Source organism: Petromyzon marinus, chromosome 45, assembly GCF_048934315.1.
Source record: "Petromyzon marinus isolate PM22_M1 ecotype Great Lakes invasive population chromosome 45, UKy_Petmar_22M1.pri1.0, whole genome shotgun sequence".
NCBI lineage: Eukaryota > Metazoa > Chordata > Hyperoartia > Petromyzontiformes > Petromyzontidae > Petromyzon > Petromyzon marinus.
The window spans coordinates 11454827-11472603 of record NC_133711.1 but is presented as its reverse complement, the minus strand read 5'-3'; the positions used below and the strand labels follow the sequence as shown (position 1 = coordinate 11472603).

Here is a 17777-nt window from a genome sequence, read left to right as displayed (position 1 = left end):
ACAACTCTGATAATAATATGCACTGTCCTTGAATTTGATTGGTCCACACCCGAGACAGCTTTTCTTAGAGCCTAGTCTCCACTGGTGTTGGACCAGAAGACGCCAAAAGGCGTACAACTCAAAAACAGCGCACTATCAGAGTATTGAGGGCTCGGGGTGAGCATTTACATTATGAGACCTTTGCCAGAAACAAGATATAGGAATAGGTTTTACCCTTTTAACTGGCACAAAAACTGACACCTTTATTCAAGGCATCATGTTTGCAATAACCACAACACAAGCAGTCAAAATGCAAACAAAAAGACAACTCTGATAATAATATGCACTGTCCTTGAATTTGATTGGTCCACACCCGAGACAGCTTTTCTTAGAGCCTAGTCTCCTCTTCTGGTCCAACACCAATGGAGACTAGGCTCTAAGAAAAGCTGTCTCGGGTGTGGACCAATCAAATTCAAGGACAGTGCATATTATTATCAGAGTTGTCTCTTTTGTTTACATTTTGACTGCTTGTGTTGTGGTTATTGCAAACATGATGCCTTGAATAAAGGTGTCAGTTTTTGTGCAAGTTAAAAGGGTACTATATCTTGTTACTGGCAAAGGAGGTCTCATAATGTAATTTTGATAATTAACATGAAACATATTTGACACACTTATTCTGACACCCAATCTTTAATTTAGTGGTCATATACAGTGATTGTTTCACTTGGTATTGATGTGACTTGTGTATATTAACATTAAGGACAGTAATCCATGTTAATTTGTGACCTTTTGCTGTATGCAGTTCTCAAAAAACTTTTGATAACCCCTCCTGGATATGTGCCATCAGCACACCCTTGGCTAGAGTCACCGGATCACAAATTCGGCAATGCTCTATCCCTTTGAGTGCTGCGCCTGTTTGACTGTTCAATGCCACTCATGCGACCTTCACATCTTAACACCTTGTTCACGCACAGAGCTTTTGAGCACAAGCGCATGTGTCGTTGTGCGTGCGGCTATGTACATGCGCACACGTGTATGTATGTACTTGGTCCCAAGGATAATGGAGAGAAGTGTTCCATCGTCTCTCCACCGAGCGAGCGAGAACCCCGCCGCGGATCCTGCCGCCGACGCCGACGCCGACACCGCCGTGCTCGCAGGGCCAGAGCCCGCGTCGGCGAACGGGCCCGTCAAGATGAGCATCCCCCGCAACCTGAGCTACGTGTCGGACCTCTTGGAAAAGATGCACTTCTCCAATGAGAGCTCGGCGCTCTGCGCCACCAAAGAGGAGTGTGATGGCAGCGGCCCCGCGGCGGCGGCGGCCTCCAACGGGCCCAGCGGCGGCCACGGCGGTGGGGACGCGGGGCTCGCGCAGGGCCCGTGCAGCACTTGGGCAGAGATGCACGCCTTCGGCCGGCCGTGCGACTACATCATGATGGACAGCCCTGCGTCGCTGCCGCTTCTGCGGCGGCGCGCCAAGTCACTACCCCCACCATCGGTGCGCGCTAAGCAGGCGGCAGCGGCGAGCGGCACGGTGACGCCCAACACGCGCAAGCGCGTGCGCTTCGCCGACTCGCTGGGGCTGGACCTCATCAGCGTGCGCCACTACAGCAGCAGCGAGGAGGTGTCCATCCCGAACCGCGTGCTCTCCCAGCTGCGCCGCGGCAGCGCAAGCGGCAGTGTGCCGCGCTTCGGCTACAGCCAGCGGATCGAGAGCCGCTTCCTGGAGCCACAGTTTCAGCAGCCGGGCACGACGCCGGACTTCTTGGAGCGCGTGCGGTCACAGAAGGTGTCCCTCGAGAGCCTGGTGGTCACGTCGGAGCTTGGGCTGCATGGTCTCATTAGGGTGCTCAACCTGCACTTTGAGAAGTTTGTGTCGGTGCGCTATTCGCTCAATGGCTGGGCGACGCAGCAAGAGGTGGTGGCGACGTACGTGCCGGGTTCGAGCGACGGCCACACGGACAAGTTCGGCTTCTCCATCAACACGCCGCCCTTCATGGAGGCAGGTGCGCTGATACAGTTCGCCGTTTTGTTCGTGTCCAAGGATCAGCAGTACTGGGACAACAACGGCGGCGCCAACTATGTCGTGCGGTGCCACTGCCTCAAGCTGTCTCCGCCGCGGGACTACGAGGACTCGTGGATTCACTACATCTAGGACCCCCCCCGACGGATTTGCGGGGTCACTTCCACGTGTGAACGTGCGCATACGCACTCATAGGATGCGAAGCGAGGCACACGGAGGCGACGCGAGGGCACCGCTCGTGAATCGTCGATTGAAGGCCACCGCGAGCACCGTCGTCAATTCAGCCGTAGCCTCCATGCACCGGGCGGCCGTGCCGGTCACAGCTAAGGGGCCATCAGTGGCATCGCACGCCTCACCGCCCTCTTCCCCTGCCTTTCTCTTGAGCACCCCAAGGAGGGCGACCCAGACTGAGGGAAAATTATCCAACAGGGCCAAGGTGGATTTGAGGGGCCTGCTAGAGATTTGGGACGCAAGGAAGGGACGATGGGAAGGGGTTCTTTTTCAGCGTAATGGAATTCGATAATGGCAGCATAACTTTTGGGTTTTGAGTATTGATCACCTGGGTCCATTAAACATTTTTATACTGACGCTTTGGAGATTTGCTCACAGCCGTTTGTGTAAGGTGGTTAATTGACCCCATGGTTTTAAATTGTTAACTCTATTGCACGTGAAAAATAGTAATCGGTCAGACAAAAGGAAGTAAACTGCTAAACTGCTGCAGTTGGCATGTGCCCATAGGAGGTAACACAGACCAGGGTGGTCCGGTTGTTGGGTCCTAGAGGTAAGAGTCGCGAATGAAACGCATCGAGTTCTGCAGTGTGTGGCGTTTTGTCGCTTTGACAGCGACAACGATGATGATTATTCATGGGCAGTGTGGTGCTTGTTGCGGCGCCTGTGTGATTGTGGGGTCGGGTTGCGTGTGGACTGTGACTGTTGGCTTAGGAGGAGGCATAGGGCAGGCAACGATGTTCATTTAAGGGCAAGGGTGGGGAAATTCACTCACCCAGATAGGGTGAAAACTGAGGTCAAACTGGGGTTAATAACGGGCGTATTGTACCATGTTCGGGGAGCATGAGTGTTGGTGAACATTTCTTCGTAATATCTACGTGCATCATCAGAATTACCATTTTCATCATTTAAGATCCTCGCGACCTATCAACATCAAGCAAATTATCATTGCTAGGAGTGTAACGACATTTATTGATATTTGTTTTTAAGGCTCCCCATCTAAGTGTTGAATTGCATACTTAGGAATTGTCATCGGCCATGATCGAGCCACTGCTGGATGAAGGCCTCCTAAGCCGTCCTTATTTCTCCACCATCTTGCGATGCAACGGTCCATTGTCTCCCCATCTCCATAGTTGACGTCCTCTCGGGCGTTTTCTCCGTTGGCTGCGACTCTGACGTTAGGCTCGACCTCCGGCCATCATTCCAATTAGTGACAAGTCCTGGCCAAGCCCGTTTACTTTTTCATTTATCAATATGGTGCCTCTAACATGCATTATCTCTCTAATCTGTGCGGTTTATTTTTTGTGCCACGCAGTGTAACTATAAGCATGCACCTTTCCATGCTTCTGTGCACGTTTCAGCATTTGTTCTGCTGTATCAACGTCCATGTTTCTGATTCACATGTTGTGTTACTCATATTGAAATTACGTGCAAATGTTACGTTTTGGAATAATGGAGTGAACAAGATAATACCAGCGAGACAGTAAAAACGACGCATCGCATAATAAGTAATAAGTTATTGAGTAAAATCTAATCTCAGCCCTGATTCGCGGCAAGTCATTGCATCTCCTGGATGGAGGTAAACCATTGCAACCCTAATGATCAATGGAAATCGCCAATATCAGCTGCAGCAGTGCAAAATCAACAATTTCATTATCATTAGGAGCTGCATTGGTAATGAATGCAGTGCTGAGTGAAAGCATCACCCGTTCTGTATAGCTCCAATTTATCTCCCTCTGTCGTGTGCGCCTTACATGTTTTTTTATGTATTTTGTTTTCCGTTCTTGGAATTTACCCATACCTATGTGCTTGCTGATTCTGTGCTCGAGAAAATGTATGTTTCCTTCACGTGTGTGTTTGTTATGTTCAGTTGTGAGAGGGTGTTTGTGTGCGTCCACGTGTATTTATGTGTGTATGTATGTGCTTGTGATGGTGAGTACGTGGTATGTTCTTGCATTGTATTCTGTAGTAACACTGGTCTGGGTGTATGTTTTGGGTGTGCTTGTTTGTACTGAAACTCGCCAGATCAGTTATTGTCAGCTATGTTCCTGCCCAGGCATGCAGTGCTCTGTAATTTCCACCAAAGTTAAGCCTAGAATTGACATTTCGTCTTTTTCTTAGTATTTTTGTCATATTTTAAGAGTCATTTAAATTTCATATGACGTAGCCTAATTAATTATCGCGAGATTGTCGACACAACTGCTCCATCTGCTAACGCTCCATTTGGATGTGAGCTCTAATTTTGTACCCGTATTGTTCTCAATGCTACACTGGCACTTGCCCTACGACCTTGGCAACTTGATTATATACTGGGACCTTACAAGAGAAACTGTACGAGCTGTGACGCGAGTCGGATACATTTGCCTGTGTGTGAACCACTGCCGATCCCGATGGCCACATTTCCAAGGCTTGCATCCGGCTATTCCAAGAGACCCACGCAGCGTGTGCGTGCCAAAATTTGGGTGATATCAGATGACCCTGCACCGCCTTAGAAGGGTGACCGAAGGACACCTCCTTCTTGCTGGACGAGAGGGAGCTGCGTTTAGCACCCTGCAGTGCGCACTGTGGACTTGAGTGACTGCTCTGACATTTAGCGGCCATCGCAGAGGAATGCTTTTAAAACGAGCCACGCTGCTATGCTGGGTGTGGGGAGAGGGGTGGGGGAGGTGGTGGGGGTGGGGTGGAGGCTGCCTTGAAAAGCTCATTCCATCACCTTGTGAATGGCAGAGGTAAAAAAAGACAAAGTTACAACTGGATGATTGGCATCTTTTTTTTTTAAACGTCCGCGGATGCGCGGTGGTGGAGGTGGTTTGGGGGCACGTGGAGAAGGCGCACGCCGGACAACTGCTGTAGTTTGAAAATGTTGCGCGTGTTCATCCGGGAAAACGCACACACGCTTTTACTGCGCGGCGGCAACGAGGGAGACTGCGCCGGTATTCGGATATATGTTTGACAATGCACCGACGAGCGACTGAAGTTTAACTCGTTTTCTGGCAACATAACGCCATGCAAACAACTGTGTTTGAACGTACACTGAGATGTAACAGCGCACACACACGCACGCGTGTGCACTGTATGTACACAAGCTGTCAGCCTTATCCAGACCACCAGCTGCAAATAAATGAATGTGTGGATATTTTGTCGTTTAGACAACCAACTGTTAGAGTTGACAAAATGTGGCCATTCCAACATATGCCACTTCGGAGCTGGTCTTCTGAATGAGGCCGAGTGCTTTCGTACGCACAACGCTGCACACCTTTGTGTGTGTGTTTTTTATATGCTTGTTTCCAGCCTGCATTAATTGTCCTATTGTGATGGGCTTTCTCGTAGTTTTGCAGTTGCGATTAAGTACACCTACAAGCTCAGTTTAGTGTCTGCGAGCTCGGAGCTTTAAAATGTGCAAACACTGTGTTCACCTGAGAGGTGAAAGTGGAATAAACACTGCACAATGAGCAGCAGCCTGTACACTGGGGCTTTTTCAAATGTAAGAACATTTAATCAAGCGAACACGAGCATTGCGACTTGAGATAGCGTGTGCAACGGTACCGTAGAGGAGATGTGTGCAGAGCAGCTTGCACGCTCCTTTTCTATAATTTACAGAATAACAGTCTTTTAGCCCTGCGCTGTTGGGAGTGCGCTACAGTGCACGACATCTGGAGGGATTGGAGAAATGTCACCATCGATCGGCCAACTTATTGTTCGGCATCTTTAATGGAATTAATTGGCTGCGTCGCACTGTTGTGCCATCAATCAAGGGAACTGTGTTCTGAAGAGGGAACTGGTTGAGTCGGGGAGTGAGGGGGTTAAAACCTGGGGTCATAACGCTGCTATTCACCACTGCCGACCATCTGTCTTCTCGTGCTCTACGGAGATTCGCTATTCCAATGCAAATTATCTGCTGATGTATCGCTCACAGCTGTTGATGGCAAAAATCGATCGGTGGTATTTATTCAGAAGTTGGGTGACGGTCCTTTCATTCTTTCTTTCAGTTACGTTTTCTCGTTATGCAAGGGAGACTTCGGTTTTACCCTCCAGAAAGGGTCCCTAACAAATATGTGAAACAGAATTTTACTTTCAAATTTGGTATCCGGACTATGGCATGGGCACAACAAGGGCCGCATCGGTATTTGATTTTTGTGAGTGACATCACAGATTTGAAGCTCGAGGCTCCGTTTCGTACGTTGCCAGAAAGCAGTTTTCCGTGGACCTGGTAGGAAACTGCCCAAATTGACAGAGCATTGCATAGGTCTGGCCGTGTTTCCACCACATATTTGCAGAAACTAACTTAACCACAACACAATGGGCAGCAAAAGGATCGTGGGATATGAGTTGCTGAGTTAGGCCCCTTGCTGAAAGAGACACGGCTATGTGAATTGTTGAACACAAATGAACATGGCTGCTGCAACCCCAGGAGAATGTAAATCTACTACCAGTTCATAAAAAAATTAAAAATATCTTTTTACTTGAAAATGTATTTACAACCCCTTTGTCAACCCCTGCTGGATGAAGGCTTCCCCACGCTCTGTTGGTCATAGGGTTCCCTTTGACCGTTACCTCATGCTGGTTTGTGAAGGGAAGGCAACTACTGCTTCAGATAATCGCTCATCACTGATGTTAGCCGTGGCCCGGCAGAAAACTCTGGTCACCAGCTTCATAGCGCAGTGCGCAAACCACTGCACCACTGCTTTGGCGCGGTATGCACTGCACTCTATCCACCCTTTTCCCTGTCCCATATTTATTTTATATCTCTTTAAATTGCGAGCCAAGTGAGAAGTTTCACTTCAGGAGTTCCACGACTCTGTGCAACAGTTCCTTATTTCCGATGGAGAAAGCTGACCCTGCACAGTTGCTTCTGAGTTCACGTAAACCTTGGTCTGTACACGCCGCTTCTGAATTGGCGCTGTCTGACAAACTACGGGTTTACAGCTTTACACACCTTAAGCAATTAAATGAAAATGCAGAGAGAGCTCGGCAGAGCGACAGTGGATGGGAGCAGTAGTACTAAGCCACTTGCTTTCCTTGAGATGAGATTGGCTTGGAATGGTCACATCACTGAGCTTGTTTCAATGTGTGCTGCGAAATGAGTAAAACTGTACTGCAGTCTGTGGTTGCCTTCTGGAGAGACTGGCCACTACCAGGGGAATGTGGAGTTTTTATATATGGCTGGCTTGAACCTCCCAAGAGAGTTTAAGACTGCCTCATTGATCAGGGAGACACATTTATGTCATTTTAGTTTATGAAAATAGATTTTTGGGTTAGGCCTTGTTAACAGAAATACATGAATCATTATTGGCTGTAAAAAGCTACGTGTTAAATTGTTGTCCATGTAAACACTTTTGATTACTGTTTTTTGGGAAGTCAGCAGTGGTCTAGTGCATCAATTGGCCCCTGTCTTGATAATGTGCAATTTCCACCACTGGTCCAGGGCCACCAACAGAGATGAGCACTGACCAGTAGTCATGTGAGTCGGGAGTATTTTTGTTTCATAATATCATGTGGATAAAAGGTATTCTGCATATAACTTAATAACACTTCAAGGTGCTCGGGAAAAAATTACGATCACGCTCTGACTGGATGTTAAACATTAAACACTAGACAGGGTGAAATCTATCTCAGTTGAACGACAGTTGGTGGTTAGAGAGAAGCGGAAAGAACACTGCAAGGACATATCAGTAAAGGAAATGGTCATGCCCCCAACAGGCCTCAAGGCCAAAGGACTATATAAGTAGATGAATTGATATGCTCTAATCGAAATTGAATATTGCAATTGAAAACAACAGTGACTGCAGGTGTACCCAGCATGTGCTTGGTAAGAGATACACTCATGATGGAGTTGGCCTGGGAGTCATGGGACCTAATGCATCTGTCAAAGCATCGAGCCACCTCCTTTTACCGGCCTGGGTTGAACCCCAGGGGGCCACATAGAGCAGAATTAATTATCACGGTCGGTGAGCTTTATAATAATGATGACATTTTTTCTAGCACCGTAACGTGGAAAGCCATCACAAGGGTACTTGGTCACGAATTCCAAAGTCAAAATGTCTCCCTCAAACACACATAGGGCGGCACTGCCCCTCAGTTGGTGGCCCTGAGCCAGTGGTGAAAATGTAACGTTCCTATGGCAGGATACTGTAGAGCACGATCACTGATGACTGCACAAAACAGTTGAATATTATATTTGTGCTGGAATTTGTCGCGGCCAGCTCTTGAGGGTCTACCAGTGTCGGACACAAAAGGGAAGTCCATAAGAAACGAAACATAATGGAGCGACGTCCTCGCAATGTTATGCTGATAGTACAATTGGTGTGTAATTGAGTAGAGAGTCAAATAACAATTTTTTTTAAAATCCTCGACAATAATTTGTGCAGTTTAATGACGGCCCATTCGTAAATGCCTCGCGGAGGTCGGAGATACCGACTGAGATCAGAACTTCACACTCGGGATAATGAAATTATGTGCACGCCATGGGTGAATTCCCAAGCCTGGAGGTGCGCCGGCTTATTTTAATTTTTGTCGTTATTTAAGCCCCCCCCCCGCCACCACCACAGTACCAGTACCTTAATAACCTACTTTTAAAATAACACTTTCGTCAATAACAATGCCTTCAAAGAATATATATAATATCTTGATTTGAAGCTTTCGTGACTGCAGGAATCCATACTCTTTGGTTCTTTCGGTAAAGTCATGTAGGTAGAAAATAAAATAAATCACGTTTCGGACGCTTGTGTTGCGCCCGAAACGGCGTGATTTATTTTATACCTACGTGACTTTACCGAAAGAACCAAAGAGTATAATATATATGTAATAAGAGACATTTTGTACAATGGTCCTTCATATGCTACAAAGGGCCATTTACCACAACTCCGCCAATTATATATATTTTTTCCCTTATAATATGAAGAACCATTGCCGGAAACGTTTTTTTTCAGGCAGTGTTGTTGGCGAATATGAGGCGTTTTGTTGTTTATTAATTATGCTTGTGCACCACTGCCAACGCAGCAGGATCACCAAATAATTTTTGTACATGTGTTTTGTTGTTGTTAAAGGCACTCTCTGACGTGCATCACCATTTATGGGATGAGTGATACCGGGGGAGGAGCGGCCCCCGTGGTGCCTATTGACAGCCTCCTGGGTTGGCTGTGTTGATGGTTCGTTTTATGGCCCTTGTCCCGCTCAAGTTATGCAGGAGGACGGGACGTGGGTTCGATCCCGACCCATGACGCCTGCTGATTATTTAGAGTTCGCATGTTCGCCCTGTGGTCGCGAGGATTTTTCTCCGGGTCCTCCAGTTTTTCCCTTCACATTTAGAACGTGCATTTAAGAGTATTTGGCTGATATATATGTCCACGTGATAAGCCACTTCTTTGAGCTATCATTTGTGACCAGGTCACTTTTGAAAAAGAGCTATATAGCTCAGTGGGCCTTACCTGGTAAAATAGACAATAGTAAATAGTTTAAGCAGTGCACTCTTTCTGCAAGAATGTTTAAGTGTCTAGTTAATCGGTTCATGTGGAGAAGCTAGGTGGATTATTCTCAGGATTGTGAGAGATGGTGGTGGCTCAGGCAGGCCTTCAACCCAGTAGGGGATTGATCATGGCTAACTATGATGATGATGGGAGTGTGTGTTTGTGTTGCTATATTTATCGTGGGTGGCATCAAGAGGAGAAATAATGTTGCATCTGTTCCGGAACTCGCAGCAACTTTGTTGCAAAATCTGGAAAAGGCTCCGTGTTGCCATGGCCAACAGCGATGTGATTGGCTGCGTGTGGTCACGTGGGATGGATAGGGTTGTTATGACAACACAAAGGCAAAGATAAATATGGCAGCGAATGTTAAAGCATGCAGGTGTTAACTATTAATAATGTACTTGATAAATAGATCTTTATGATGGTAAATAGTACACTCATTATAACTTATGCATAATTTCGTATTTAACTTTATTTATGTAAAATTCCTTCATGTTTTAATACAGTTCATTATTTGACCTGGCTCAGGTTGTAGCTCATTACTAACAAACTCTCCCAATGAGATGCGGTTAGGGCAGGGGTTGGCACCCTGTGGGTCCAGAGCCGCATGCGGCTCTTTGAAGGACTCCTTCGTGATGTTATTTATTAACTACCACCGTCTCATTCACATGCATTGCAGCTCTTTAAATATAGAGTTTTTTTTACCAAATTTGAAAAATATGGCTCTTCTTATTGTGTTTTCCGACTCCTGGGTTAGGGTCCATCGGTGATCATATTCGTAGCCGGGGGGGGGTAGCTGTAACCTTCAACTGACAATGGGCAAGGAACCGCGTCAAATTAAGGAGCGTTGTTCAGCGATATTGACTTTGGTGTCCCTAACCTGATGAGCAACAGGAGCACGTGGATCAGGGAACAAACACAAACCAGAGACGTCACATTGACAAGAGGAGTAAATGGGCTCGGTAGGACACATCGCCGGACAGAATGATGGACGAGGCTAGTGGATGAGGCCGGATTGGCATCCAAAGAAAAGAACGCATCCAAGAAGGCGACCCTCTGCGCAGATGAACCCAAAGAGATCGGGTTCATGTGTAGGAGTGAGATAGGTGGTAGCAGGACGAGACCGTGTGGGATGGCAACGGCGTGGAAAGGCCTTCATCCAACAGTGGCATAGACAATGGCTGATGATGATGATGACGAATATGTTGAGAGTTCGGCGATGGAAACTTCTCCGTGTGGCACACTTGGGCGGTGGAAGCCTAATGGAAACGCCTCGCACTGTGGTTAGAGTGTCCCACTCGCGATCAGAAGGTCAAGGGTTACAATTCCGGTCGGGGTGTGGTTGGATTGTCATTGTCATCCCTTCTGGTTGGTTAAAATTAATAGTACCACTTTTATGAAAGTAAACAGCAGTTCTTCGAATACACTGGTCCCCTGTCGTAGGAATGTGGAATTTCCACCACTGGCTCAGGGCCGCCATTGAAGATGACACTTGGACGTTTAGCTGTCGGAAGGTGAAAATCACCCGGTTCTCTTGTCAGGACAATCGAGTTACCATGGACTCAGCGTGTTCTGCGTGTACACAGGGTGGGTGGAGATTCTGGACCTCAGACAAAGTTGCGAGAGACGGTGCCTAGGGGACGTTTGAGTTGCGAGAATTGCTTGGGCACAGGGAGGGGGAGCATTCTTCGAGAGAGAGAAAGAGACGGCCAGCACTGTACCGTGTGGCATGTGCGGGTGAATGAGCCTCGGTATTATTTTTATACGTAAACACGCACGTGATGAACACGCAAGCACACAGCCAAAAAAACACCGGACACGGGGATGCGCGCACGTGCACCCTAGCAATGCTCTGCGAAAATCACCGAGTCCCCAGAGTGGTTGTCTCGTGGCTTTGCCGGCGTTACGTGCGAGCATTTGGTGTGGTGGGTTTTTTTCCCCCCTCACATTGTTTGGCCGTAATACATTTTGCTATCACTTGGCCGGGATTCCCATTGGCTGGACGCACGTGTTACGACCCTCTTTTATGGGCCTCGCCAGTGACTCGACATTTCAGGTTATTGTACACGTACAGCAAAGGGGCTGTTGTCTGGTACAGCCTTAAGCAATATGCGCACCGGCGAGACGAGCGGCCGTTCGACTGGCACTGCGCAATGAGAATGTCCATTAGCTCAGGGTCCGTTAAGGGTAGCGAGATGGCCCCAGATGCATTTCAACCTTAGGTAACACATCTCACTCTTTGCCTTTGGATTATTATGCAATAATAAGTCAGGGAAGGCGATTTTGTTGAAGTCACTTGAAGGAAATAACATTCTATCCATCAGCCTGTTGGTTATTTTTCCACGTTGATGTTTGCCAGTAGCATTTGTTTATAAGTTGAGAATTTTGGACCAGTTTCATCTTCGCTCTCTTTACATCCCTCTGCCTCTGTCCACCCAGCAGTATAAAATTGGTACGCCACAATTAAGTTGATTTTGCAGATCGTGTGTAGAGGGTTAAAGTGTGGGTACTATCCCGCCTTCCAAGACGTCCGGTCAGCCAGCGTGGAAGAGTAAGCCAAATACCCTCTAGGCCCCTCCCCCTGTAGTAGAATCTCATCGGCAAGGTGTGCACACTGATTGGCCTCTTTGTGCAAAGCCTGCTTTCGGTTGGCGATCTGACCCGCAGTCTTCGCCCGATCCAGATTGGCTGTAGCGCTGCGTGCATTTGATGTCACGATTGTGATTTATTTATTCGCGTGTCTAAAATATCCGCGTGCGTGGGCTATGGCGGAGACGCTCGCATCTTGAATGTCCATCCTCTGGCCTGCCGGCAGAACGCCAATCTTATTACTACTTACTGAAGTGGAGTCGAAATAAAACTTTCATGGGGAAGTGAAGCCGTGCAGTGTTCATGCCTTAGAGCAGAGCGTAAATCTCATGAATAAGTGATTGGGCTCGCGTTGTGCCCATCACCACTGGGACATTTTTCGGATGAAAACAACGAGCAGTCGACAGTGAGGACCGTCCTTTCTCTTGAGTGCTTCCTGCCGAATGCTTTACAATTTTTTTTGCAATGAAATAGATGGAAAGATCTGCAGCCTTTCAGGCTTTAAGTAGGAGCCAAGTTAGGCTCTCTGCTGCATGCTTTAGCATTTAATTATAAGTGCGGTAGTGCTCTCGACTGTCTCTGGACATCAGAATTATTGTCTATCGAAAGTGGTGAGCCAGGGACGAATTTAAGTGACTCGAATGTGCAGAACAACGGATGCACGAATGGTACAGGCTGGGGACATTCCCGCAGTAGGTCTCATCAAATGTAGCCCTGCAATTGCTTGCTCTACAACTGTTGGCAGAAGAGCCTCCGTTCAAGGGAGCTCTTGGCCGACTCTTCTATGTTGTCCAGATGTATTGGACGACGATCTGCTCGTCTTGTTTAGCAAAACATCACATAGGCCCAGGGCGAAGGGGCTACACAGTTTTCAGAGGGTCGTGAAAGGAAACGGTTTACAGTCAACGTAAACCGTTTTTTTTATGTTGAATGACCGAGACAAAAAGTCTTGGTGCCTCCCTGCGCAAACTACCATAGGGTGGTACTCATCTTCTATTAGCTGCCCTGAACAATTGATGGAGATTCTACATTCTTGGCCAGGTCCAGTCTCTCAACAGGACGACCACCATTGATGACTTTGCACATAGTGCTCATTTTATCGCCATTGGACGAATGATGGGGTTGAGTCAACCTTCAGCTTATTGTATCTCGGGTGCTTTGCCACAGCGCTTCGTATGTGTCGGCAAATTGCAAGAAACTACAATTTTAATACAGTGGCTTCAGAGCGTTTGCAACGTGAGAGTGTCTTGCATAAGTAGAGGCAGATTTGTGGACTGATGTTGAAATGTGGCACTCACTCGGGGCGACAGTTTTCCGTGAACTTGAGCAGCCCGTTTGCGCCTCGTCGTGTTGTGCCATCATAACGGTGACTGCCGAGAACTTGTTGCGAGATTTCGCAGGAACGAAACGCTCGCTGGTGCCGCGCTGCTGAAAACGTCTTGCGCATTGCTCGTCACACGTCACGCTCGCTTGGCCAGTTTTGTCGACAGACGCGACCGGGTTGCTACTTCCCCCCCCATCTGGAAATAGCGCCGTGTGTGTTTGTACCGCGCGGTCAGTCTGGTTTCCAAGGTGAAGCACGTACTCGTGCCCGCTGGTAATGGTGCCTCTCCCGCTAACAAGGTCCATTAGCGCAATCCGGACAGCATTTACAAACGGCTGGGGGCACGGCGATCTGATTGGGTGACGTGGCGAGATCGCGGCGGGGAAAAGTTGCGAGCATTCCTAGGAATAGTGTGAGCCGGGCAGCAATCAGTATCTGAAAATGTGCTGATTGCTATTACTGGCCTGATCTTATTAGACTGCTTCTTGTGTTACCTTCGTGAGCGAATTTGTGTGAAGTTAGGGCGTGCGTAGGCGCGTCTCGGTGCAAGTCGTTCGGCGTGGCAGGGATTTCTGCACGGAGCATTCGTCTTGTACCGATCAGGGTTAAAATCCTGGTTGGGACGCGACAACAAAACGGACGTCATTTTGTGAGGAATCGCAACAGAGGTCATCTTCCCAGGGACGGTGCCTGTCAAGGGAATGTGGAATTTTCTGCCAATGACTCACAGGGCAGCCAATGTAGTTGAGAACTTCCCCATTGGTTTCTGTTTGTAGCTCCAGATTGAGGAGAACCGCAACCTGGAGCCATGACTTGCCACTGCACCCCATCGCTTGAGCCGACTTTCAAATCTTGCCTGGTGTGTACGTGATAGCCGTGACCGCATCCTTTTTCGCCGCGGAGGATGAAGTCACCGCCGCGCCTTCCTGGATATTGCATTATCTTACAAATCCGCGTTCTCACGTAGTGTCATCTAATTAGGGGTGAGGTTTTCGCAAGTGGGATAGTGGTGTAATATAAATTTCCTATTGGTGAGGCACTGCTTATGAATGAGACCCAAGTTTCATTGGATGATGGAAGTAAACACAATATTACTCTCTTGCAATAAGATTTGGAATGTGAACTGCAATGCATTCTAGATTCATTGCTGCAATGAGAGATGGTGTTTGGGATTGGGTAAAGTGTTATAGTTAGGGATAGGATTATGGGTTGTGAAAGGGATCAAATCCAAACCCAAATATTGTGAAGCGTTGGAGTGACATAAATATGTTTTGAAATTGTTTGTATTGCAGTAATTGGAGTGGAATGGTGGCACAGTGGTGAGCACATTGCACTATGAACTCGGTGGCCTGAGTTCAATTTCCAGCCACCGATAACGTCAGTGGCGAGTTATACCTGCACCGGTCGCTCGGCAGCCTCTTCACTAACCCACATGGTAAGGTACAGTCAGATAACCTCTACGACAAAGGCTTGTGGAGGCCTTCATCCAACAGTGGATTGATAAAAAAGTGGAATATTACATTTTATACAGTGCAGTTGTGTAGTTTGGGGTTAGTGGTGAACTGTTACTGTTAGGCACAGGGATAATCGCTTGGCTTATAGGTAGAGCCGTGGGTGGGCACAAGCCAAACCCCCAAGTCTCATGACGCACGATCCCACAATGATGATTAGTTTTTGCGTGTCACGCCATGATTGTAAACCTGCCTTGGGTCTTTGGCAGTGTCTGCAAGCGGTTTACAGAATCCGCATTGTGTTACCGAGGACATTGTTGAGGGTAGAGTAATATTTATCTGTTTATTTTGGGACTACCGCCCCCAGTGCTGCATAGCAAATGCGCCCCTGTAGATAACCAGTTCTCCGTGGAATTAGTGGTGTTACTAAATCATTGGCTTAGTTTCCACAGTCAATTTACCAAGGTGCATCATCGCGTTTTACTGATCTTGTGATATCGCGCACAGGAAGAGGAGGTCGTCATGTGCCCAGACCATAACGTGAGTCAAAATTTTAAATGAAAATCTGCGAGCAAATTAAAGTCTTAATAGAATCACTGTATAAAATGGGGTATGTGTCACTACTAAGTTGGTCTCCCTTGCGTAAAAAAGGTAATGGATCTCATTGGGCACTCGCTACGGTAATTATAGGACCTTGGCTTGAAATTAAATAAGTATTTGTGACCCCGGGCACACAGAGCGCTCTACTGTTGTAGAGACCCGTGTGTATTTATTAAGTGGTTGTGTGCAGATAGGATAGAACGAATTGGTGCTCTCAGAGCAAATTGAAGAGATTTAAACGAGATATGTACCAGCGTGGTTAAGACATTCACGCAATCGCTGCTGGCCCTGACTTATGATATCATGTCTCCCCGATGCGGTTTTCGGGTTGGACCGCGTGTTGTCCGGTACGATGTCCAACGTTTCGCTGCATGCCCTGGGAGGTTGTTCAGAAACGGGTTTGAACGGTTGTTCAGGAACGGTTTGTTCCTTGAACACCTTCAATTCAGTTTCTGTTGAAGCTCTCGGCACGTGGAATACAAACTTAAAACGCGAAGACACTAACAGACGCAACAGAGAGATATTTCGTCAGACTCTCGCAAAATGACAGTGGCAATTATTATCACGTGACATTTTTACCCATTAGAAAAAGATACACGCTGAATCTCGGTCAACTCGGGAGAGATCCGTTGGATGTTGGACTAATTCCTTTTTTGAGTAGTTTTGCAATAAAAAAGATGTTCTGCATACACTTTGCATATAATGTCAACACACGAGACTGACTAATACACCGCACCCCGTATATATGACAGTTTCACCAGAAGACAAACCACAGGATTATCCGTCGCGCTCACGTTGTTCGTGGATGTGTTAATGTGGCCGTCTAACGTCAGCATTGTCAATGCAGTTGAAGCTGGATATAACCAAACCACCTTTGGAGCAAGGTGGCCTTATATCCACAGTAGCGTGTTTGCATCAGATGTTGCCATTCAACCTGAGCGGCAAGGTGGCCCAGTGGTAACCTCGTGGCCCACAGCATTCCTGGGTTCGATCCACCGACTCGGGGTGTCTTTCTGTGTGCAGTTGCTAAATTCTCCCCCGCTCTTCTGCGTGGAATTCCTCCAGGTTCGCCGGTTTCCTCCTCCCATAGTTAAAAAAACACCCCCATACAATTTATTGAACCTAGGATTGACCAAACATCCCAATGCTGAAAAATGAAATGGCAATTTGCTCAAAGTGTGATGACTGTGCGCACAGCAGTAACATCGCCTCCTCCTGTAAAAATGTTGCAAGACCCCTCCTGAAAAGGATTCCTGAGACTGGAGGCTTTCCCTCGGCAAAGAAATCGTAGTAACAACAACCTTCCGCCCACCAGCGTGACAATGTAAAGCGTGTGTTGCTTACATCAGAACGGAGCATGTGGTAGGTGTGCTTATATCCAGCTTCTGCTTTACGACGATTTGCTAAGGAGTTAAAAAAAATCTGCTGTAAGCGCACGAAGGCTGTGTCTGTGGGGGGGGTGGTCTGTGTGTCATTGTTCGTGGCAGATGTTGTTGAGTGTGCGGTGAAACTTGAATACCCCAAAACGTGTCGTGTGGAATTTAACGCACAGGGTACAAAAATCAATTAAATCTATTTAAAATATATATCGTATATATAAAAGAAAAATAGAGTGACTATAATATAGAGATAATACTGGGTTTTAAATTTGTGCACAGAGCGAGTATATGTACACGATTATAAATGTTAATTAATTATCTGTGCACTTTTGATTAGCTAGCGTTCGTGACTTGGGTGAGATTTTATTTGAGAGCGGACTACCGGTGCAATTCAGAGTGAGGCTTAAGGTGCGGCCTTATGAGTTACTCTTCTCTACCTACTACAGAGAGAGATGATCCTTTTGCATGGAAGGTTACCGACAAATGTATAAGTGTGGTTCTTGCTGTCCCCATTCGTACAAGGTCGCCACATATTGGTCAAGGTCTCAGTCCTGCTGTTAAGACTCGGCTTGCCACGATACCACAGGACATCAAATTTCACAATGTGACGTTTTTCACAAAATTATGAATTCAAATTTATTCCCATGAATTTGTAATTGTTTCACATTTTATCGTTTTTGTTTCTGTGCTTTGCTGTACTTCTCGTACGAATAAAGACGACTTAAATGTTATTCAACTGCA

At 47.1% G+C, this 17777-nt stretch overlaps 1 protein-coding gene and 1 long non-coding RNA gene across 3 annotated transcripts in view; one reads left to right on the top strand and one right to left on the bottom strand.

The window, feature by feature from the left end:
* Positions 1 to 17777, bottom strand: part of LOC116952149 (uncharacterized) — a 32828-nt gene that overhangs the window by 12929 nt on the left and 2122 nt on the right. The gene's annotated exons all lie outside the window — the stretch shown is intronic.
* LOC116952148 (protein phosphatase 1 regulatory subunit 3D-like) overlaps positions 1 to 17777 on the top strand; it is a 20457-nt gene extending 2680 nt beyond the window's left edge. For both annotated transcript variants that reach the window (XM_032971234.2, XM_032971235.2), the window contains exon 2: positions 1036 to 17777. In XM_032971234.2, the coding sequence (XP_032827125.2) occupies positions 1036 to 2131 (1096 nt within the window). In that variant the 3' untranslated portion in view covers positions 2132 to 17777. The remainder of the gene's footprint in view (positions 1 to 1035) is intronic.